At 34.9% G+C, this 25117-nt stretch overlaps 1 protein-coding gene across 2 annotated transcripts; it reads left to right on the forward strand.

Annotated features, from left to right (window-relative positions):
- The first annotated feature begins 1727 nt into the window (after positions 1 to 1727).
- LOC102581574 (uncharacterized) lies at positions 1728 to 24132 on the forward strand. 2 transcript variants are annotated; one of them, XM_006358816.2, is made up of 26 exons: positions 1728 to 2151; positions 2850 to 2914; positions 3885 to 4137; positions 4290 to 4356; positions 4541 to 4700; positions 6705 to 6872; positions 8136 to 8210; positions 8297 to 8506; positions 8579 to 8680; positions 10354 to 10584; positions 10704 to 10784; positions 12894 to 12977; positions 13057 to 13242; positions 13334 to 13489; positions 14472 to 14564; positions 14935 to 15006; positions 16455 to 16572; positions 17275 to 17447; positions 18709 to 18793; positions 19169 to 19306; positions 20799 to 20905; positions 21074 to 21151; positions 21236 to 21331; positions 23100 to 23195; positions 23289 to 23469; positions 23628 to 24132. In XM_006358816.2, exons 1-26 carry the CDS (start codon positions 1971 to 1973, stop codon positions 23795 to 23797), a joined length of 3426 nt encoding a protein of 1141 aa, XP_006358878.1. In that variant the 5' UTR covers positions 1728 to 1970; the 3' UTR covers positions 23798 to 24132. The 2 variants fall into 2 exon arrangements, with proteins under 2 accessions (XP_006358878.1, XP_015169634.1); XM_015314148.1 differs by lacking the exons at positions 1728 to 2151; positions 2850 to 2914 and having other exon boundaries at positions 4047 to 4137; positions 4279 to 4356.
- Positions 24133 to 25117: the final 985 nt, after the last annotated feature.

Raw genomic sequence — 25117 nt, forward strand, 5'->3', positions numbered from 1 at the left:
AAATTTCAAATTTGTCTGAAATTCTTACCAAATAAATCTTAATCTTTGTTTCCTTTACTTTTCATTTACATTTTGCCCTGTTTTTCGTTTAAAATATGCCAAAATATTAAAATTCATCGTTTAAAAGTTATTTTTGAATAAGGGTTGATTTTTGCGGAACTCCTTCTGGATTTGGGTTTTTCTAGACGTGAAGTTGGTCGATTAAATTTCAAATTTGTCTGAAATTCTTACCAAATAAATCTTAATCTTTGTTTCCTTTACTTTTCATTTACATTTAGCCCTATTTTTCGTTTAAAATATGCCAAAAAAAATGGAGATTTTACGTTTTTTTACCGTTGTAGCTTTGTGATGTGGCAAAAAATCACTTCCTCACGCGCCTAATAGAGTGTGTTGTCAATTTCTACGCTTTGTGATGTGGCAAAAAATCACTTCCTCACGCGCCTAGTAGAGTGTGTTGTCAATTTCTATGCCAGGTGGACAAAAAAGGTGTACGCGACAAAGGAATAAACAAGTTTGGGGTAATTAAAATGGAATTTAGTTTAGATGTACACCGTATAAAAAGCTTCAAGTTCAGGGGGGTAATGAGTACTTTTGCCTAAATTTTAAATATCGAAACATATAAAATTATAATTTTTTGTATAAAAGAGAGAAATAGACATTTTATTTTCTATCGAACTCGTAATTCACATAATATTATTCAAATTTAATGTAAAAAAACAAGTTTTAAACATTGAAAAATATGACAATATTAGTCACATGAGATGTTGAATATGGTTTACACAAGCAGGGGCGGACCCACGTGGGTTCCAGGGGTTCACCCGAACCTCTTTGACAAAAAATTACACGGTATATATGAGGTAAATTTTCTGTATTTTTTAGATATATATATTTTCAACCTCCTCAATAACAAAGAGAAACTGATGGCGTAGTGGTAAGTCCCCCTGAAATTAAGTTTCACATCATCGGTTCGAATCTTTGTGACAATATTATTTTTTTCTTTTTTAGTTTTAGTTTTTTTTTTATAAAAAAAACATGCTAAAAGTGTGGTTTTAAACCCAAAAGAATTCAAGGGTCCCATTTCTAAAGGCTTATTTACATGTTTATACTTTATTTTTCGAATTTCCTGAATGAAAATCCTGAGTCCGCCACTATACACACATTATTAGTTATTAGTCATATGTAGCAAAACGTTTCCCTATTGACTCTATTTAATGGTTAGCTTGAATAAACGGAATCTTGTTTGTAATTAAATGTAGATGTAAAAAATTGAAATAAATAAAAAATAAAAATGGTCAATGAAGGCAAAAATACAAGAGTTATTGTAGGCATGGACTTTCTCTTTACCTTTGTGTTTGTCTTTACTTGGAGGGGAATACTATGAAAACTTATTTAAAAGTTAATTAAGTCAATTTATCAAAATTAGAAAATTATAAGTTTTGTGCATCTAATATTTTATTTTATTTAGTTAATTTGATTTACAATTCGGATGATTTTAATCACTAAATCAACAGAACTTAGTTTTACTTGTCATTCTAATTAAGAATAAATAGTTCAACATATTGATTATTTTTTTAAAATCAAAATATAATTGTTAATTTTCAATAATTGAGGGACTAAATGTGTTAATTATCTCTTCTTTTTTCCCTTAAAAAACAACAAACTTTGACCAGGTAAATTAAATAGTAGGATTTTTTTAAAAACAAAAACAATAAAAAAAAGACATAAACTGATCAACAAAAGCGGAACACAGAAAAAACAGACGACTACTTTTTCCAGCTTTGTGCCATTTCTTTCGCCTCCTTTTCACCACCTTTCACCTTCTCGCCGGAAAACGCCGTACGCGGTGGCTATTTTCACCGGCCGGAATCGGAAGAGATTCCGATTATTCGAATGCTCAAAGGCTTTCTGTCTTCTAATTCACCGGCTCATTTTTTTCCCGGCGGCGGGAAATCTGTTTAATTTTAACGGTGATGATGGAGATAAATTCTCTTCTACAACGGTATCGTAACGATCGTCGGAATCTTCTAGAGTTTCTTTTATCATGTGGATTAATTAAAGAAATTCGAACTCCTTCTGGTCCAACTTTATCCCTATCTAACATCAATCTCGATGTTATTAGTGCTGATTATGTTCTTGAATGTGTACAATCTGGTAAGTTTTTCTTCATTTTGAAAAGTATTTAACAATGAATCATAAATATATTTCATTAGGAATGTTTAAATTTGTATTCTTGTATAAGTTTTAGTATTGATTTCTTAGCTTTATTGAAGAAGAACTACATGAAGGTACTAAAAATCCAATTTTTTTCCTATACTTAAAAAAAATTAATTTTGAAGTTTTTGAATGAAAATGATAATGGGTGTTGGTCAATGAAGTGGTTGAGGTCTCATGTTTGAATACCAGGGGAGATAGAGGTACGTGTTGCTGGTGGGAGGTGAAAGGTATTCGGTGGAATTAATTGAGGTGCATGAAAGCTGGCCTGGACACTACCGTCACTTAAAAAAAAAGAAAAATTGTTTGTGCTAATTTCCTTTTTAGTCCGTTTGGAAAGAATAGCTCTTTCCTTTTCTGTGAACTCTTTAATTGTTAAAGGCATGCTGGTGCATTACCTATCTATCTTTAGTCTTATTTACTTTCTTAAAACTCTATGTCAAGTCAAAACCAGACAAACAAAGTTGAATAGAGGGAGTAGCTAAGGGGGAGTGGTAATTTAACTTGTACTGCAATGTTTTTTGTATGGTTTTCTGTGTTATTTCTTTATGGAATGGTGTTGCTGCATGTTCTCTGTTGTTTGTTTACATTCAAAAGCTGAAGCTTTTGGTTTCATTGTCATTGTTTTGTATGATTAGGTGGGGTGCTGGATGTTTCTTTAGCAGCTAAGAAGTATCACGATGAACGTCGACATCCAAAAACAGTAAGGAATTTAACCTTTAATAATATTAATAAAAAAATCTTTGTTGTCTTCAATTGATCACAGTTATAGTGGGGCGAGGAAGTTATAATCCACTAGTGTTCATATCCATGGACGAGATTATGTTGTGTGATTTCCCTTCATTTTGTAGAGGGAAGTAAATCAAAGTATTAGCAATAGTAACTGTTGCTTCTTTTGTCATTTCAAAGCTTTTAAATTTTGAGCATGAAATTACCTAGTAGAAGTTGAAAAGTTTATCCTTCATCAATATTGGAGATACAACTACCTCATGCTTTAGAAATTTGAATTATGCATCTAAGAAAGAATAAGAATTTGATTAACTACATGTTCTATATACAGCCAATTATATATTTTGGATCCCTCAACTTTTTTTTTTGTTTCCCTTTGTTCTTTATCCATTTAGTATACCTATCACTTTAGGCAAATTTATGGAGATCAGATCTGTAAGCTTATTTTGACTTGTGAATGAACCACATTCATCTTTGAAAGTTGAAGATAGCCATGGAAAAATGATCAAATTATTGCACACCAACTGCAATACTCTTTCTTAGCCTAAGTTTGCATGACCAACCTTCTTCTCTTTTTATTTGTTGGATTTTGATAGAAATTGTGTATTAGGATATGACCCTAAGCATAATATATTGAAACTTGATCTAGTAATAGTGTTGCTTTTCCATTTATTTTTATTTTTCCTTTTTTAATCTTTTCCGGATTGAATGCCCAAGTAACCTAACTTTAAGAAACTTCCCCTGACTCTGATATGTGTTCTATGTGTTAATTCTAGATGTATAATAATATATTTCATCTGTCTTTGAATCTTTTAAATTGAAAAAGGAATTATTGTTTGCGAAAGAAACTGCAAAATGATTTGCCTCATCTCATGGAGGAGCAGCATTTTGATGTTTCTACTTTTAAAATGGAATTAATGTTATTCTTGTAATGGTCTCTGCAGATGCAGTTGCACACAGGCGATGCGTATTTTCTTGTTACAGATCCAGAATCAGCTGGCTCCCATCCTCAGCGTGTGCCACCTTCTATTATGAAGAATCACTCCAATAATAATGGATCATGCCATTCCGATTTGACAGATTTCTCTCCTTACGGTGATGATTATGTGGTTAACAGTAAAACCGCAGGAACTTCAGGGTCATTTACCATTAAGCAAGCTGATCTTCCATCAATAGGAATACCTGCACTGAAAACAGGTAGTGTATGCTTATTATCATGATACGAAAAAGAAGAATGACATATGAAACTGTTTAGGTCCTGTAGCGTGTGGAAGAATTATTGGTCTGTATCTTGTCTTTATATGTTCACCTTTGGAGTAAACTGATACAAAGTTTTAGGTCTCCTGAAGGACTACTGGATGATGATTTGCGTGAATCTGCCTATGAAGTATTCCTTGCTTGCATGGTCTGCTCTGGGTAAAACTTCTTCACTATGATTCTCACCATGTATTTGTAGTTGAGCGTCAATTTATGATTATTTGAAGGAACTAATGAAAATGCACTAATTACATATTTTGCGTTCTGGTGGCCATTCATTTTCTCTCACTTCTTAGCACTACATTCTCTTTCACTCTTTTAAAACTTAAATTCTTACATTTAGGCTTGAGGTTCGCTTGGCTGAGTGTAAAAAGAAAGAGAAGAGTCCTAGATTTCTTTCTGGGCTGAAGAGAAGAGAGAAAAGACATTCACGGTCCCTATCTGGGTCCGTGCCTTTCGATAGAAATGCGGAGCTCATTGAAACTTTCAGGACACAAATGCAGGCAAGATATCATTGTCTTTGTTCTTAAATTTTACTTTTGCTGCTGACATACCTTTGCAATTTGAAGCCAGTTAAATACTCTTTTTTTGGGTGATTCTTTCAGTGAGAATTTTCTAACACACCCAAAAAAACGGAAAGTGAAAAATATACAGGATTCTTAGCTATAAATGATATAGTTGCATGAAAGTTGGTGCATCCCTTGGTGCTCTTGAAGAAGTAATTTTTTTTGGAAGGATGACCCAGAAGATGCTGACCTGTCTGAGAAATAAGTGGCCAGGATGACATATTTGTTCTTTACCTAATTGCTTATTGTGCATTGCATGCATGTGTGAAGAACTGTAAACAAAATGCACAATTGCATTTAATAGAGCAATCTTGCAGTTTGTTCAACCACTATGTGCCATTGCTTTTGTCCCCAACTATTATAGACCAGTTTTACTAATCTCCATAACTGTATATGAATATAAATATGAATATGCTAGAGGGATGGCATGCTTCATTTTTAAGAGACATCAATAATTCCTGAAGTCAAGTAGTTTAGCTTTTTCTCCTCTTAGAACTGAAATCAAGTGATTTGACTGCGGGCGTCTCGGGGAAAATGAGGTCTTTGCTAGTCTGCATTGATGAGTTTGAGGTAATGAGATGGGATGGTGGTATTAACCTGTTAATCAAAGTTTAATTAACGAGATCTAGGCATGGTGATCACCATTGAAATCAAGTCCAGAAAATCTATAAATTCTCAAAAGGCTGTAATTAATCTAAATTAGGAATGACAATTTTCATCCAACTCACGAATATCCATATCTGCATTTCTTTTGGAAAGAACAATGGCTGAGGAGAGAAGTATGATTGAAATTTTGTCCCTTCTAAATTGATCTAGAATGGATTATTATATTACAACTTAGACAAAAAATTTTAAAAAGCTTGAAATGAGAAAATTTCCTCAGATGGTTGAAAAGACGTCACATTGTTTTGAGATAATAATATTTTTTTTTGATTAGTTCAGACTTTAAACAATAATTAGTACTCCCTCCATCCCAATTTATGTGTAGGTGTATGATTGTGTACAAAGTTTAAGAATGAAAGAAAGACTTTTGATTGTTAGCTTTATAAAAAAAAAGACTTTTGAAACTCGTGCTCTAAAATAAGCCGTCAATATTTGTGTGTTCATAAATCATCTCATTAAGAGTAAAATGAGAAGTTTAAAGTTAAATTGTTACATAATATAGAAAGTGTCATTCTTTTTGGGGCTGGCTAAAAGGAAAGAGTGTCACATAAATTGAAGTGGAGGGAATATTATTTTTAGTTGTTTGAGTCTTGGAGAGCAAAAGTTAAGCATTTTGAGATAAGTCAACAAAGAATATCGCTTTTACTTTAAGCATTTAGGAAAGATATAATTAAAAAGTACGTCAATCAATATCAGACCGCTGAAATATCGCTTTTACTTTTATTTATGTAGTCTTTGTAGCAAGTATGGAATTTTCATGCTGCAGCGCGGCATGGAATTGATTTGAAAAATAATAGTGGAAGGGGAAAGCAAGGCATTAAATCTTGCTTCCAGCCACAGATAAACTTGTAGTACCTGCCGTGTGTGGGGACTATGGGTTGAAGAGTAGATGATTTTCAGTAGTGGGTGGGTAGGGCACAGAGAATTTTAAAAAGCAATCATATTAAAAGGTCACAAATTAAGCTTTAGACCAACAACGGGGAGAGTACTGAATCTGATGGGTGATAGCTTAAATCTATCCTATATTTGTGCAAATAGACTTATCTACCTTTTGGAATCTCTTTTGTCAACGCCCTCCAGTTAAATCTTTCCTATGAGGTAATTCACCTCACTACACCTATTTGTAAGTTAGTCTAAATAGCCTTATATGTGAAGTTTCATCTGATTGATTGACTATACACTTTTCCTCCCTTTATTTTTGCACTGTTTGCTGTCTACTATGTCTTTAACTTCTTGCTCCACTAAATTGTTTCATGACTAACATATACTATTCACTAGATCTCAGAAACAATGGATGCTCTCACTCGGCGAAAGTTGGTGCGTTTAGCTTCTGAGAAATCATTTGGACAAATCGATGTTCCTCAAATCACACTAGGGCTTTTGAATGGCACAACAAAGACTGAATTTCTGAATGAGAAGTCATATATCCAATGGAAGAACAGACAAGTAATAGCCACTTTTGGCTTTTGTTTTATTACATGTTTCTTCCACTTAAAAGTTTCCTTTTTTAGAAGATTTGGAGTGTCATGTTTTAGCTTCAGTGGAAGTCGTCTTTCTATATTCTTTTTACCCACATTTGGTTTGATTTGGGTCCATAATGTGTTGGTTATCGGATTGACATGTTCCATTACGCTACAAATTGGAGTTGTGGTGGTAATTCTTAATTGAATATACTTTCAAGCTAAAGGAGTAACTCAATGGTTAATTTGATAATATATGAACATCAATAAAGCAAGGATCTGAAAAAATGATTACTTTTAGCATGATGGATCATACCAAATTTGATTCTTCTTTAGAATACTATAAGGCAGAGACGAATCTAGGATTTAAGCTTTTTGGGTTCAACCTTTAAGGTTCTTAGTATTGAACCCTGTAGATTATATTTTTGAAGTTATGGGTTCATATCTACTATTTGTTTCATTTTTAGTGAAACTTTACACAAATTTATGCTCCACTCCATAAGTACTGGGTTCAATTTGAACCCATTAACGATAAACTGCATCTGCCCCTGCCACAAGGTACGTATTGCATGTGACTGATCTCTTAATGTGGCCTGGTCATTGCAATCTTCAAATCACAAGTTTTTTTGAAATAATTTAGGTGAAACTTGTCTTTTTGATCGAAATATTGCCGAGACAAACAAGTACATTTTGTTTGGGTGAAACTCAAAAATAAAAGAAAAAATGTCTGAGCAAAATCATATTAATAAGCTGAACAAACAGTGGTTGTTGGGGATGCATCTGTTTTATACAGAACTTAAATCTGAAGTGAGTATTCCTAGGATTCATAAATCTGATTACTGAGATATTTGTTGCTTATAATCCAGTTGGACTTGCTCTTGGGGTGTGAGTTAGGCTCAAGACCTAATTTAACATGGTATCAGAGTAGGGCCCATCTCACCCAATGTTGGGGACCAAAAAAACAAAAAATTTGCCCATGCACATAGCATCTGGGCATGAGGTGGGTCAAAAATTGCCCAAAATTGCCCATGCACCAGATGCTAAGCACTGGGCGTGAGGTGGGGTGTTAAAGTAAAAAGTCCCACATTGGTGGTTAATGAGATGGGTGGACTCTTTATAAGGCTTGGGCAATCCTCCTCCTTTTGAGCTAGCTTTTGGGGTGTGAGTTAGGCCCAAGACCTAATTTAACAAATGTAAATAACTTTCTCTGCCTCTTAGTTATTCTAACTTCTAGATGATTCTCTTGTAGGCTAATATTCTTGAAGAACTTTTATCTTCTGAGCAATCTGTTGGAGTTTTTCTTGCAAAAATTAGGAATTTTCAGGTATGTCTGTCTGCAGTTCACCTTCCTATCGCTTATCAAATCTGTTCTTCAGTTGCAGATTGAGAAGATATTTGATTCTTCTGTAGGAATGGGACATTAAGATGTCTCCCTCCAAATGCAGAGAGGTGCTCTATTCCATTAGAAATATTGCTTCGACATTGTCATCTATGCCTGGAAATTGTGGCATACAAGGCGAGACATATTACTGGAGTGCTGGTTATCCGTTTAACATGAGGCTGTATGAGAAGCTACTCCTTGGTGTATTTGACATTCTGGAAGATGGCAAGCTCATAGAGGTTTACGTTATATCTTTTAACCTTTTGTGTTGGTTATTCTGAATGTAGTGTACTTAATGCTCTCGTCATCAGGAAGCTGATGAAATCCTAAAGCTCATCAAATCAACATGGCCTTTGTTGGGAATTACCCAGAAGTTACATGATGTATTATATGGATGGGTGCTTTTTCAGCAGGTAACTGAGCTTAACCATGTTATTGAAGCAACCTTCTACCATCTCCGTCCTCTCCCTCTCTCCCAGTTTTTGATGCTTTTGTTAGACACATAATATATGAGCGTATGCCGTACCTAGGAAATGAAATTATTTCCTTCCGCATAACTCATGGGCCCAGACATACTGATTTCTATTAATGCATAATTTTAGCCTAGATTCTCCAATTGCATCTACTGTTTGCACAAAATAGAACACCTAGAGTTGTACCCATGTTGCCACTCACTTTGAAGTCTGCTTGTTATGTTAAAAAGTTAACTGTGAAAGATGGAGATTTATATGCTTTACTGAAATGTGAATTAAGCTGGCTACTTGTGTGTTTAATCTTCCTTTAATAACTTTTTTTTTTCCTGTTCCCCTGTTTGTGATGCAGTAGGATTCAGGTTCTCAAATTATTACATGTGTATCTTTTTTTTATGGCTTGTACCTTGCTGCTTGGGTGCCCCACCTTTCATATGATTATTTTTTCTTGGGAGTAAATGGATTGTGAGGAACAACAGATTGGTGAATCTTTATAGCTGGATCAACTATTCCCCTGTAAATGATGTGATTTCCCTTGTAGACTTCATTAGCTCCCTCTCATTAGCTTAACAACTTTGAGTTTTTGCTATAGGTTTTAACTCCCAGATCTCAGTTTGTTTTTTTGCAATTGTGGAGTTTTCACCTATTTTCATTTTTAATAGCTTGCATCTCCTTGATGCCTTTTAATACAACCTCTTCATAAAAAAATGATTTTTTTATTGACAATCTGACCCAGGTTCTGATTGAAAAGTAACGATTTATATCATGATAGGGACTGTTTTAATTCTCTTCTGTTTTTTCTTTTCAAGTTATAACTTGCCATCTACCATCTGACTTGAAGTTGCTAAGCTATACATCTTATTGATGCCTCAGGGAAGTTTAGAGACTATAACACATAAGACCTTTCATGATAGACTAAAGAAATTTCGCCAGATGTGCAGTTGAGGATTACTTATTCTGGCATTGTTGCACCTGTTTTGTCCCTGTTTTATAAAATAACTGACTTTTTAAAAAATTTCTTTAACGATGATTACAAGTTAACCAGTTGCCGTTGTTGAATATTGAGAGAAAGTGTTTCTAGGGGAGTTATATATTTTTAAAAAGAAAAGAAGAAGAAGAGAGATAGAGATAGGTCTGAGAGAAGCTCTCCTTCAAGCCTCTACTTTTTCTTCGAGGAACTGGTCTGAGCATTAAAACATATATTTGTCCACATTAATGAGGAGAGGGAACACGTATCAAAAAACCTGCTGGAGCTGAGCTTGTCTTAAAGCCGCGAATCAACCAAGTCAATAATAAGGAGCCTACTTTGGCTATATGATACATGCTTCTTCATTTAAAATTGTATTCTTGCTAATTTTCTTGCACTTTTAATTTCGTCTTCTCAAAAAATCTGAATATTAGCCTTCTTATTTTGCACAGTTAAATCTAGCATTGCTCCTCACTTTGTGATAATTCAGTTGCTTGCAGTTTGCTAACAAGGAGTTACAATTTCTGTGCTTTGGTGGATATTTTGATGCATTTAGCATTAAATAGTGCAAGATTAATTTCCTTGTAAAGTAATTGCTATTATTTGTAGACTTGATAAAATTTCTGATGTAGTTTCTTCTTAATTGAAGTTTGTTGGGACAGAGGAGGCAATGCTTTTGGAGTATGCAGTTCGTAAAATGCGGAATATTCCGTCATCTGAAGATGTCGTACAGAATGAAAAGAAGTATTTGGAGAGTCTAGTTTGTGTAAATCACTGCAGTGGCTCTGAGATTAGGCTAAATTTGGTGCAGTCTATCCTTTGGTCAATTGGTTTATGGTGTGACAATAAGTTGCAGGATTACCATTGGCATTTTTTTCAGGTTGTTTTCTGTGCTTGTATATTCTTCTTATCTTCTTTCTCCGTTGTGATGTATGACTTGTTAATGGTGGTCTAACATGCAAAATTCTGTATCTGATGATAATTTTCTCCCTTTGTCAGAAGCCTTCTCTTTTCAAGGGGGTGTTATCCATGGCATTGGCAGCAGGAAATCAGAAGTTCGATGTGTCTGGAAACATGGAGGTATTTGGGACAAATTTATCTCTATTAAGTGCCTTTTCTGGTGGATGAAATAGGTTAACCGTGGAAAATATTTTGCTGGGCAACTAAATGCTAATAGTCACTTGCTCTTTTTGGGGAACCTCTTTGCCTGTTGGTCTCTCTCGCTTTCTGCCAGTCCCCCCCTCTAGATGTTTCCGTAAAGAAGCTGCCCAATGTGCCCGCGGCATATATGAGAAAGCTAGAAGCTTATACGATAGAAGAAAAGGGAAAAACAAAATCTAGAAAAAGCATGAAGCCAGTATATGTATGGTTCTCCAGCACTAGTTCTCAAAGTGTGTAACTGAAAAGACATGGCTTGACATCCTTTTAATTGGAATCTGTAATGTGTTTATTTGTGTACTTGGACATTTAAGTTGGACAAGAATCTAAAATTGCAATACGTCCAAAACAAGCTACTTTAGGAGGGGGTATTGTTTTTTATATCGACTTCCAAGGTCATATTCTTCTCCCTGCATCATTTTTGTTTTGGAAGTAATTTATAGCAAGTCTTCATTGAAAAACATTCATGCTTGATACCTTGCCAGAAAAAGCTGTCCTCCTTATCTTCATCAATAAACACTGCGCTCAATTTTTTTGGGTAAGCAGCTCATCTTTCCAATCTTCCAACTATTTGAAATTTCTTCTGAAAAGAAGATTCCATTTCTTCAGAGAAGCAGCTTATTACAGTATAAGTGTTGTTGATGACTAGATTGTATAAATCTGGGAATATGGCCCTTGAGGCAGTGTTTCCAACCATTTATTCAGCCAAAGTTTAATCTTTTTTCCATTCCCAATCTTCAGGCTTGTACGTGAGTTAAATAGTTAAATTCATCCCAGCAATTTCTAATTTGCCTCTGTATGGCTATTCCATAGGGAGCTTTTTCCAGTTTAATGCCCCAGGGAGATTCCATCCTATATTTTACGGTCACAACTTTTTTCCAAAGTTCTTCCTTTCCATCACTAAACCTCCAATGTAATTTGAAACCATCAAATCAACTCATACACTATGTGGAATCGGCAAAGTGCACCCAGATTTTAGAACCTACCAGCAATGCTTACCTGTTAGTCTGATTATTTAACAAACAGAAAATACTATGGCTCAACTTATAAATGTCTATAAGTAGGATGGAAAAATATTAACAAAACTGACTTAGAGTAGTGTTGCCAAAGGCGCGCTTAAGACCTAAAGCAGGGATCAAAATGTGTTGAGTACTTCGCCTCGCTTAATGTGCGCTTCAATGTCGTCATCAAGGTTCTAAGGCATACTTTTCCTTTCTAATGAACCTCTTATGGAACGGCGACACCAAACAATTGGTATTTGCTTTATCATATTTTTTTTGAATCATTTTGTTCATATATTTGTCATTCTTGCTTACAATTATTAGTCTTGGACTAAACATATTTATTTGTATTTTTTCTCCCTTTGCACCTTTTTTCAATAAAGCCCACATTTTATTTGCACTTTGCACTTAAAGCTCCAACAAACCTTAGAGCTTTATTGCGCTTTTTGCTTTTGACAACACTTTACTAAAACTCACTGAGTGGGAAGGACAAAATCATCTACCTTTTTTGCTTGATCACCAGCCACACAAATGACAACCAAAGAAATAAAGATTAAAAATACTTAAAAACATTAAATACGTCCTCAAAAATTGTACAGAGTAAAAAAGAGTGCTATTTTTGTCATCAGTATCCTGCATCACTGCCATTTGTTGCTACAGTGCAGAATCCTCTGTCTCTGGCATTTGCTGGCCCTTGAGTAAATACAGTATCTTCTGATCCTGTTCAAGCATATTAACACCATTGAGGGAACCATAATTCAGTATTTTGTTGATCAGGTGTACGTAGGAGATTCCTTCTCTGTGAACTGTTTATTTTTTAAGCAGGGACAGAAAGGAGTTTCTTAGACTCCTTGGGCTTGTCTTCTTATCTTGGATTAAAACTTTGGTTTACAGAAGTTTAATTGTGAAAGAATGCATTAAGCTTTTATTTCTTTTGCGACTCCTTTTGATGCTCTCAAGAACAAATTGGACTTAAATTCTTTAATGTTTCCTTAGAATGGTTAATATGTCTTTCTTCACATTGTTGCAGCTGACGCTCAATGCTTCAAATGAGATCATTGATAGCAAAGTCAGAATGTATGTTGAGAGGTCTGCCGAAGCTGCTTGCAAGAGGGTATGGTATCTAATGGCTCTGCAAATGCAGTATAGGAATACCTGATTTTGAAACGTTTGACATATTAGCTTGATCTCAGGTTACTGATGCAATAAATGCTGGATCTAAAGTAGATAAGAAACATCCTTTGGCTTTACTTGCAAGTGAATTGAAGTCAATTGCTGAGAGACAGCTGACTGTGTACCATCCAGTCCTGAGGCATTGGTGTGCTGAAGCTGGAGTAGTTTCAGCTTCTATATTGCACAGATTTTATGGTGAAAGACTGGTCAGTTTGCAGTGATAGATATTAATATCCAGCACCTTCTTGCACCTTTTGGTTGTTCCTTTGAGTCAAATTTTCTTTTGCTGCTGTGTAGGAGCCATTTCTCAAGAATATATCTTGCCTTTCCGAAGATGTGAAGCAGGTGCTTGCTGCAGCTATTCTGTTGGAGAATTATCTAATTGAACTCCATTCATCAGAACAAGTAAAAAAGGGGGTGCATTCTCCATTGATGTTTGATTTTGAGCGTGAGGTAAATTTACACTGGAAAGCTATCATATTGCGAAATTGTGTAATGAGCTTATTCCTTTTCTGAAGCTTTCCTGGCTATGGATGCCACACATTAATTTTTTTTGTTTTTATGCTTACCTTAAAGTAGATGGGGTTTCTTTTTCCTACTCTTTCCTGAAAATTCCTTCAAAATGAAATGGAAAATATGTTTAATTTATTTCTCCTACTTGCTTGAGTTTTTTTTTTCAGTCCATAACATTTGTAGAAAGTGGTATGTAGTGTTGCAAAAGATGCGTCGAGAATCTAGGCATGCAGGCTATGCATTTTGCCTTGCTTAAGAGGCCAGACACCTAGGCACTAAAACTTGCGCCTTGGTGGCTATGTGGTATGTCACTAGAAAATAAATTTAGTTGGCAAAGTGATATATCAACTCTGAAGGAAATGTTATGGATGAGTATGTTAGTGGTTAGTCACCTAATCTTAATTAACAATGTTAAATTATACCTTTGTATCTGAAGTAAAAAAACTACAAAATGGTTCTGAACTTGATTGATACCAGTTTTACAAAATATTTCAGTTCCCTTAACTATATAATTTTGCTGTTGTTTGTAGTTATTCTGCATTACATAGTTATTTTTTAATTTTTGCTTCATCCTACTTCATTAAAGCTTGCGCTTTTACTGGAATTTTTTGCTTAAATTGAAGCACTCACTTCCTTAGAAAAACTTGGCGCTTTTCTTTGTGTTCAACTATACTCCCATGTTCTGCTTATCTAGCATGAGTTACAGCAGAACTTGAATTTTCTGCTATCCTACATGAAATGGTTAAATGGATGAAAAGAGACGAACTAATGTTCACAGTGAACTTGTTTAAGAGCATGTATGGTATTGATAAACAATTATATTTCTCCAGCTGTGTTGCAAGTAGATTCCATTTTAAATATTTTTCACTTTATGAAACTCTAATAAGAGGTATTCTGTTGCTTTCATTTTCTTGGTTGCAAGATTGGAGAAATCGCAAGGCCAATTATTCTTGATTGGGTGATTGCTCAGCATGCGAGGATACTTGAATGGACTGGACGTGCTGCTGATCTCGAGGTTATCTTTTAAAAGCTTCTATTTGGTTGTGACATATGTAATTGTGAAATTCCTAATGCTAAAAGCATATGAAGTCATGATAATGGTGTTTGCTTCCTGCCTTTGGTCAGAATAATCAAGTTGCTGGTTAAACTGTACATTGGTTTTTCTTTCTTTATCCTAGGTCCTATTAGCGCTTAAACTGAACATAGGTGTATCTTTCATCTTAACTTATGTTTAGTCATTGTGCTCATATCTCTCTCCTTTAGATATTGCTGCTATCTTCTGGTTGGAAATAGCAGTTACAATTTTGTTGTTTTTGACAATTTGTTTCTTCCTAGAAAATCTGGGATGTTATTTGAACTTTAAAATAGTCTTGTCTTAATCACAGGACTGGGAACCCCTATCACATCAGCAAAAACAAGCAGCTTCAGCTGTAGAAGTATTTAGAATCATAGAGGAGGTATGACCCTCAATTAGTGATGTTTTCCTTTTCTTTTGATAAATTTTGACCTTTTAACTTCTAGATATTATGTGGTGAAGCTACTGTTGGGTGTTTGCATATGCTCTTGGTGCTTCTATATTTGAAATATTCCTTGGATGCTTCATAAAAAAATATACTTTTTTCTGCTAAACTTGACTTATACTAATGATGTGTGTCATTTCCAGAAATGCTATATATCTGGTTTTTGGCCTATGCCGCTATTTGGTCCTTAGTCCCTAGGTCATATACCGTTCTGTTGGATATATAAAATTGTTTGTCAATATACTGAATTATGTGTAGTATCAGTCATCCCTCACTAGCCTTCTCCACACTTTGCCCAACACTTTGGCCCTAGCCGAGCCCAACACATTTCTTTTCCCAGATCACAGGCCTCCTTATCACAATTCTAGACCCACTTTCTTATTCCTGATTCAATAGCATTAGCAACCCTTCTCGGCTTCTCCTGCATCTAGACTCTGTGTTAAGAAAACTCCCTCCATAAGGTTAGTCGAAACACTCCACATCATCAAATCCACTTGCTTTTTTTCTATCATTCCATTTCCTACAATAAATCATTTCCGAATCAGTTAAGAGTCCACGGAAGGTAAAGAAAACTAAGGTAAATAAAAGAGTAGTTGCTATATATTACTCCTTTTACTTGAATTAATCTTAACTTTTGATCCTTGTTTTAGTCCTCTTTATAGTTGATTAATATATGGTCATCCAGAAAGAGAGCTGAGTGGAAGAGAAGCTGGGAGGAGAAATTCTTATTTATATTATCTTTTGACAGGTACAAAAAAAATTCTGACCAGGGGAAAAATTGTTGAGAAGGGCTAGATGTCTCTTAGAAAGAGTTGCATTAAACAAGTCCTTTAGTCCCACTGAAGATTGGTGGAGGGAATTTCATGAAAGGCCTATTGCATTTCACCACTTGATGTGTAGTATCTGCAATAATACTAGACAGTAGAAGACTTTTCAGTGAATGTATTTCATGGAGTAGGCACCAAGAAGAATAACGCATGCGCATATAGTAGACTTATATTCTTTCGGCTAGTTGGAATTAAATTCTTTCACTATCAATGTCTGTTTTTATCTTCTAAAACCAATAATGAACTTACATTACAAAACGAAACATCAGATAAATTAAGCCCATTCAAAACGATTTTTGTGTTAGTTAAGTTGTTTTTATATATTTTAATTACTCTAAGCTAAGTATATGGATGCATAAAACTTCATGTATCTCTATCTTCAAGAGATTACTAGGTCTCTGTGTTTGCAGAGCCTGTATATGTTTTTGCCTATGCTTGTACTTGACGTTCTCCTTTTTTTTTTTTGAAGTCATTTTAGGTAGATCCTGTTTCTTGGTTGATATACCGTTTGTTTGTTTATTTATTTTCTCTGGATTTCATCCCCGCGTTGATTTGCAGACTGTTGATCAATTTTTTGAGCTGAGGCTTCCAGTGGATATCACGCACTTGCAGGCTTTACTTTCCATAATCTTTCACACGTTGGATGCCTACTTGCAGAAAGTGGTTAACCAGTTAGGTAGCGTGATTCTAGAAATCCAAAGTCTTTGTATATCTTTGCCCTTTTCTGCTTCAAGTTATAACCGTTCTTGTGTACTGTGTGAGGACAACACATGTCTAGATAGAGTCTCTTTTTTTGTGCTTCCAAAATTGTTTTAGAAAGTTGGTACTGTTTCTGTGGATGATCGAAATTTTTTGGGGTCTTCAACAATAATAGCATGTGGTAGATATGTGAATGTTGGTGGTCATCTGATTGGTATACGTGGTTGAATTTATAACTGACCTGAACATAGTTGATTCTCTGGTCTTCACATGTATACAATCCTTTTAAATCCTTTATGGGAAGTCTCTCTTTTGGTTTTGCAGGAACTTGTGTTATGTCCCCAAATATATTGTTATTGCTTTTATCTTCTCTTAGAAATACTGGGTTTGAATTTTCTTCCTGTTACATAAGGATATTGCAATTTAATGATTTCTAGACAGACATGTTTAGAGAAGATTGGTTAGGTAATTTCTACGTTAGATGGATTGAGATTGGCCAGTAAGGAACATCCTTTGTCTTGTTATGCACAGCAAGAGATACTACACTTCTAAGAACCAGAGCTTTCAAGCACTTGCAAAGAAAAAACTTGTTTTGCTAATATATCTTCTGAGCAGCACATTAGCATATTATTTTCCACAGTTCTTATCGATATCAATTGCAAATTGTTGAATGGTGCAGTTGACAAGCATAATCTTTATCCTCCTGCTCCTCCCTTGACTCGTTATAAGGATACAGCATTTCCAAGCGCCAAGAAAAAGTTGGTTGAATATGTGGTTCTTGATAATGCGGTGAATAAGAAGTTGGACGCCTTGACAACGTCCAAACTTTGTGTCAGAATGAATACCCTTCAAGTGAGTGCAAGCTTCTTTCCATTTGATGGCTTTCTAACTTTCAGTTAGTTTAGTGACGATGATGATTAATGTTGCTATATTCATTTTTATTTTGTCATGCATCAGATGTTCATATTTTTCTTTTAGAGCATCGCAAATTGGTTGAGAATGTGTGCTTTTGTCTTATAGTCTTGGGAAACCCTCAGCTCAAGAGCTGGCTTTTGAGGTTGAGTTGGACCCATATATATTTTTGTTACATTGTAATAACTAGATCCATTCCTATCACCCAATGTTGGGACCTTATGTTATGGGAAAGTGAGTGGGTAGCCAGTTTCCACTCTGCTATTTAAGCTATATCTAGTTTTTCTCAAATTAGTTAACTTGTAGCCAGTGTAGGTGAACTTCAGACAAAAGCACTCCTCCTTCTCCTCCCTCTCCTCCCTCTCCTCCCTTGTCTTTTTAATCATCTTCTTCTCCAGTTTGTTGAACAGTCTCTGTATCAAACGATTCAAGAAAAAGAGAAAACAATACTGAACTTTGGACGTAAAACTAGTCTCAATTCAACCAAAAACATGTACAGACAAACATGCCAATGTGCCAGGTTAAAGTGACAGAGGATATTAGCTTATAGATCTTTCCATTATGAAGTATTTATCGTTTGTTCATTTTGATAGTGCTCCTCTCACGAATCTGAGGGCACTGCCAAGCCAAATTTCAGATATAAACGTCTGAAGTTTGGGATTAACAAGCTAAACTTCAAACAAAAATGTCTGAAATTTGCTTGCACAAGCAATATGCCAAACTTCAGACAGTTTGTACATGTGAGAAAGGAGTTGTCGTAGATTTTGTTTGTACGTACAAATTAGAAAATGATTCTTTATTTTTCAAATGTGACTTTTAATTTGATTGTTACATAAAGCGAAATTCAGTTTTATCTGTTTGATCGACTTGCTATTCACCTCTTGGACTGTCCCTTCCAGTCCCTTACACCTTAAAAAGGAAAAGACAATCTAAACTTGATTTCTGATGTCTTGGGAAACTTTTATTTTTCTTGATTAAAGAATATCTCTTTTTGTGGAGTTGTTTTCCTTCCCATGTTGTCATTGATTCCCTAGTTTGAGTACTTCCCTTTTCTCTTTTAACTTGAAGACCCATTTCTCCAAATTTACTTGAGATATCATGTTCCCAGCTTCTTTTCCTTGCATTAGGTTGGTTCATTGTAACTCTATTTAGTCACAGAAACTACAATTTTTCTGATGACAGTGATACCTTCTTCTTGCAGTATATGCAGAAAAAAATTTCCTCCCTTGAGGATGGTATTAGGGAATCATGGTCAGCTGTTAGAGTTTTTAAAGATCAGACATGCCGTAAGTTCTGCTTCTTTACTTTTACAAAGTATAGTTTACTATTATTTGAAGATAGTCCTATTCTCTCAGCCATATTCTTTGGAGACGTTGTAGTTAGTTGCTTATTATATTATTGGAAGATATCTTATATCGAGTCATTTGAAAATTAATCATGAAGATTAACAAGAAAGTTACCCCAACTTTTCAGGGGTTCCATAGAAACGCTGAGGTTAAGAGGTTTATTCTGTCAGATATTTTCTCTGCTCGCAAGGAAATACAAATTTCAGTTTTAAACTTGATAAAGTTATTAACATATTAGATGAGTTAAGGAATTATCTGAAGATTATCTACCTTTGACTAGTTATTTACTGATGTCCATTCTTGATACCTTCACAGTTGATGAGGATTCTCATTGGACTTCAAATGGGATTTTGGAAATGTGTAGTGAGTCAGTTGATGAGCTTTTTGTTGCCACCTTTGACTGCATCCGTGATAGCGCTGCTGATGCTATCAAGAGAACTTGCGAGTTAGTGGGTAAGATAACTATCCTTGTTTTATTTAGTGTTGGTCGAATTACACTTAATATATAGTGTAGAACAGCATATTGGCATCTCTCAGTTAATATGATGATGTAAGTCCTAGTTTGGTTGTTGTTCAAAGAATCCTAATTGGATATTGTTATTTTGTAACAGAAGTTATCCTTTCTTAGCATTTGATTTCTGTTTCGGAGGATGCTGATTATATATTGTTAAGTAAACATTGTTGTATTATTTAACCCCCAAAAAAGGTAATATAAAGGTTGTTTTATCACCTGACAGTCAGTGAAAGTGTACTTGCTTGCTTCTATTTTGATCTGGAATCTAGGGAAATCTCTTCCTTCTGGGGACCATCAGAGACATGCTCCATAGGACCTTTCAGTTGAAACATGGGTTGAAGTTGTGGCACAAACTTATCTTGGTTTTATTGACAAATGACTTTGGCCTACAAGTGAGCCCTATGAAGTATTCATGCTGGCCTTCATCAAATTTTACTATGAATCTTTGAAAATTAGGAAAAAGATTGCCCGGGCCTAACAAAGGTGTCTAATATTTAGGAATCTCCCCGGGCATAAAGTGTCTAGCCAAAGCTAATGTAGGTAGCAAGATATTGAGAACATCCCAAGTCGGGTATTACCCCTAAAATTAAGTCAAACGGTGTTGAAATTTTGAATGTGGGATCCCCTTGCAGTATTAGGGAATGCACTTTCTCAAAGTTCTCCAAAGCAAATATCATGCTAGTGCGTTAATCATTTTTTTAATTTAGCTACTTATTCTATTTTAAAAAAAATTATCCATGTATTCGATTGGTGCTGTTGGAAGGCTTTCTTCTGGAAATATGCTTTATGAAGTGCTTGCGCAAATTGAATTGAAGGGATGTCCTTGATGGTTTGGTGACTTTTAGTTGTTGAAATGTCGAATGACCCAATTGCTGCATATGTGATTGTCACAAATTGCTTCTTGATTGTGCTTTAGTTTTTTGCTTATCGTTCTTTTTGCTTCTCTTTCATTTTATGGTACTGCTGTTCTGTTAACAATTAACAAAATAGAGTACTGGTGTTCTGTAAGTCTTTCATGCCACTATTAGTACCTTCGAAATGGTCATTTGTTTATCAAAAACGTAAAATGGGCAAACGTGTGGAATCACTCAAAGTCTATGTTTGGTGCATTAATTTAAATTCATGAAAGCTTGTATTTAAAACGAGGTAGTTTCATGTGTGCATTCAACTTGAACAATCAATAGAACTGGCCTCTCTCATTGTTTACTTAATTTGCTAGATAGACGTTCTTGGTATCCTCTTAAAGCTCTTTAATGTCTTTCCCCAACTTTCTTTTATCATATTAATAAATGTTGTGCGACTTTTGAGCAATTATTCATTCTTGGATTTGATGGTAGTATATAATTTGCTTTCTGAGTTTTGAAGGCAAAAAATGCTTCTTTTGTCTCTTTTACAAAGTTTTATCCTAAGCTATTCTTATGTGATTTATAGGAGCTAGAGTTGTGTTTTGGGACATGAGAGAACCATTTATATTTAATTTATATCACGGTGATGTTGAAGGTGCACGACTGGAAACTATACTTCCACAGTTTGATAGAGTAAGACATTCAATATTTCACCCTACAGTCTACTCCCTAGTCCCCCCTCCATATCCCTAAATAAAGGAAAGAAACGATAAAGGGATTTGCATATTCTCTTTCAATGCCTGGTCTACAACTCGGACCATTTCCAGGATTACTGTATTCACAGCCTTTTTTGTTTTCTAGGTCCTCAATAATGTTTGTGCTCTGATTGATGACACCCTCAGAGACATTGTAGTGAAAAGTATTTTTAAGGCATCACTGGTAGAATCTCACAATCTCATTCTCATGAATTTTTCTATTATGATTCCAATTGTCCAGTTCTGACTCTCTGATTTCACTGGATAGGAAGGTTATGCTTGGGTGTTACTAGATGGAGGTCCGTCGCGTGCATTTTCTGATTTTGATGTTGTCATGATGGAAGATGACCTCAATATATTAAAAGTAAGTTCCTCTTCTAACTTTCTTATTACTTGTGGTTATTGTGCTTATTAAAGCAGCAGTCGAATTTGGTGTTCTCAAGCAGTAGTTATTTTAAACGGAACTGACCAGCACAATTACCCCTCAAAGTCCTTATAATTTCACCTGCATAGAACACTTCCCCTGGTGTAGTGTTCCAATTATATCTTTTTCCTATTCAAAATGGTACTGTGAATTAAAATTGAAGTTACCTACGGGAAACAAACTTCCTTTGCCTCTGGCTACTTTCTTTTAAGAAGGATGTCTTATAAGTTCTGTAATCTTCTAAAGGCAAGAAATCACGCTGAGATTCCCAGAGTAGCTGTTAGTACGAATAAGAGAAACGCGGTTATAGCTCAATTTCAAATATAGCCATTTCTGTACATCAAATGTACTCTACAGATTGAGGAATACATAGAGTTGCTGGCAATTTCAGTTCTTGACTGTCGCCAGCAAAGTATAGAAAAGGTGTATATTCTAGGTAGTGTCTTCTTTCAAATTATAGATTCTTTTTACGTGTGATTTCTTCTGAAAATTTCACGTTGACCTTGAGTTTTTACACAGTAGTCTTACCATGTTCGTCAGTTTAATATTTAGCAGCCCTTAGAAAATATAGAATCTGAACTGTTTTAGTATATTGTTTCCAAGAAGTACCTTAGCATGCCAAGTTTATGTCGAAGGTGCGGCTCAGGTAAACCTTCAATCTTGCAACCTCATCAACATCATCACCAGTGACCACAATATTCTGAACATTTACTGATCTTCTTGAAGGCCATTTCATTATTTGGTTTTGACGAAAGATTCAATAGCGTATTATGCACCTCGGTTAAACTTTCCTTTTTTGTAATGATATCATCATCATCTGTTTGAGTTAGCTTAAAGTCTACTCAGGAATGTCTTCTTACTTGTCAGGAATATCATGTATCCAATCAATTCTTTTGAAAAATTGTTCACAATCCTCTGATATGTTTTGTAGATATTCGTAGTTAGGTCATTCAAGTTTCTACTAGGACAAGGATTTCTGTAACTATGTAGATTCGTAATAAGTTGCCTTTTCTCTGAGCTAATGATCCTTGTCTCTCGTTGTCTTATTTACTTTAGTTCCATAATTGTTATTTTTAGTAACCAAAAGCCTGCATTGACGAACCTCATCTCTAATTTTGGCCGACAAGGTGGTGTATTAGCATGATCATTGGGCCCTAGGCCTTTGATCTAGTGGTAAGAGCGTAAAGCATGATGTGCGGGTTAGTCACAGTTCATATTTTGAACATGGACCCTGCCAAAGCCTGGTATTTCACGAAAAAGGTGCGGGTGATTATCCATAGAGTTTTGAACCATGCGCTATTGTCCCTTGGGATTTCTTGGTTATAAAAAATATTAGGCTGATCATTGAAATTTAATATTCTAGACAATTCTTTTCGTGTAGGCAGGCTTAATTTGTATTGACCTTATGCTTTCATTTCCTAATTATTTTAATTCCTTGGTTTCCAATACTAAATAATTTATCTTGTATTCTCAAAATAAAAGTTCAAATTTCTCACTCTCCCGAAACCAAGGTAAAATTTTTTAACCAGATCTTAAAGAGTCCTGACCACACCAAATGTATCCAATGGTGATGTAACTCAGCTAGTTGATATTTGCCTATATGGATCTTTTGCTTCCATTATGCTCAAATTTTAGACATCTGTATTAGTTACAAGAGATATTCAGCGACTTTTTGAGAAACAACAATTATGTTTCTTTCACTTTCTAGGACTTGTTTGTTGCTGACGGAGAAGGGCTTCCCCGATCACTAGTTGAAGAAGAAGCAAGATTCGCTCATCAAATCCTCAGTTTATTTTCCCTCCGGGTTAGTTAAGAACTAATTAAAGCTTTTGGCCTGTTTATCTATGTGTATAATGCATGCTGTGGAACCTATTTAATTCTTTGGTTTTCAAAGCAGGCTGAATCTGTGATCCAATTGTTGATGACTTCTAGTGAACACAGTTCAGGACTTGAAGCACATAAATATGGCGACAGACATCTGGGAGATGCACACACCTTGATACGCGTTTTATGTCACAAGAAGGAGAGAGAAGCTTCAAAATTCTTGAAGCAGTATTACCACCTCCCACCATCGTCAGGTGCCCTTTCGAATCCTTTAAGTTTGTTATGGTTTTCCAAAAGGCTGATATGATGACTTTTAGTGATCACATGCTTTGCTGGGAATATTGACACATATTTGGATGGATGGTCAAGTATATATTTCGCCTTCTGAAATCCAATTTTTTTTGGAGTGCAGTGTACAACGGGGCTGCAGTGGAGGATTCCTCTATGAAGTCACCACTTATGGCAGATCTCATTAAAAGGAGTGCTTCGTTTCGTTGGTCTGACAAAAGCAGTAGCAGTTTCAGATCTTTAAAGAAGAAAATCCAAGACGCAACATCAGATTTTAGGCAAGTGGGATGGTGATGATGACCGGCTTCCTAATAGCATCGCCCATTGAAGGTACTCGTTAAAGTTGCATATATGCAAATTGCATTCAAATGAAGATTGAGAGAGTACTCCATTTTGGGAGTATTATTCTCAGAAAATTTTGTCATGTTTGCTTCTAACTTTGAAGATGTAGATCAATGTTGTTAACTCTGGGGCTCAACTATAAAAGTAAAAGAAACATTCCCAGATTATATTATATCTTAAGAAATCAACATTGTGACATATCATGTAAGCTTGTCCTTACTCTGCATCCACATTATTGTCATGTAAACATGTTATTTTCTCTTCCACCATAACCCGCTCGAGTAGTCTCTCTTCGCCTCTTTCCATTCTTCAATTTTTGTTATTGTGGCAGATTATTTAGTTGAACAATGAAAATCTCATGGGAAAGGAGAAGTAGATGTGCATTATATGCACCTATACCATAGTTTTTAATTAAATAGTTGTCATTTTTGTTAATATAATCTCACCTAGGTATTCCTTCACTCGCGCGATATCGTTGGATCTCTTTATTATCTATATATGTCCCTAGAAGGAAAAAGAAAACGAAACCTATATTATTGATTTCTTCGAAGGGAAAAACAGTCTTGAGATTTCGAATTTACATCCTGCAAGTGCAGATTAGAGGTACATATATTCATTATTTTTTTATTACATATAAAGACAAAACTAGTAGCAATATGCACATTAGCTAGTATTAATTTCAGTGAAATGACATTTGTTACATAACTAAAGAGAAATATCTAAAACATTTACTACTTTCCCATTATGAGATAAAAGTTGCTACTCCCTCTATTCACTTTTATTTGTCATGTTGCGTTTTTCGAAAGTCAATTTGACTAATTTTCAAAGTTAAATTAGATTACATTAGTTCAATATTTTAAACAAAAAATTTAGATATTCAAAAACTATACGAAAAGTACTATAAATTGCATATCAATATGATGAAAAAACATATCGTAAAATGTTAGTCAAAGTTTTTATAGTTTGACTCTAAAAAAGAAACTATGACAATTAAAAGTGGACGAATCTGATATGAGGTTAAAAGAACTATTGTAAAAGTTAAGATTTTTGGCCACTAAACATTTTTTTTTTTTGTTAATTACTCATTTAGTATTAAATAAGATTCAGTTTTAAATTTAATTAATTTAAATTCAGCGCTGAGAAGTCCTGACTTACCCACCTTATTAATTAATGCACCATAAAGATGTGAATAAGACACAAGGAGTAACTTTATATTAGCAATAACGACATAACCTATGCTTGCAAAAAGAATTTTAGTAATTGAGGCAGCAC

This window comes from Solanum tuberosum, unplaced genomic scaffold (genome assembly GCF_000226075.1).
Source record: "Solanum tuberosum cultivar DM 1-3 516 R44 unplaced genomic scaffold, SolTub_3.0 scf00281, whole genome shotgun sequence".
NCBI lineage: Eukaryota > Viridiplantae > Streptophyta > Magnoliopsida > Solanales > Solanaceae > Solanum > Solanum tuberosum.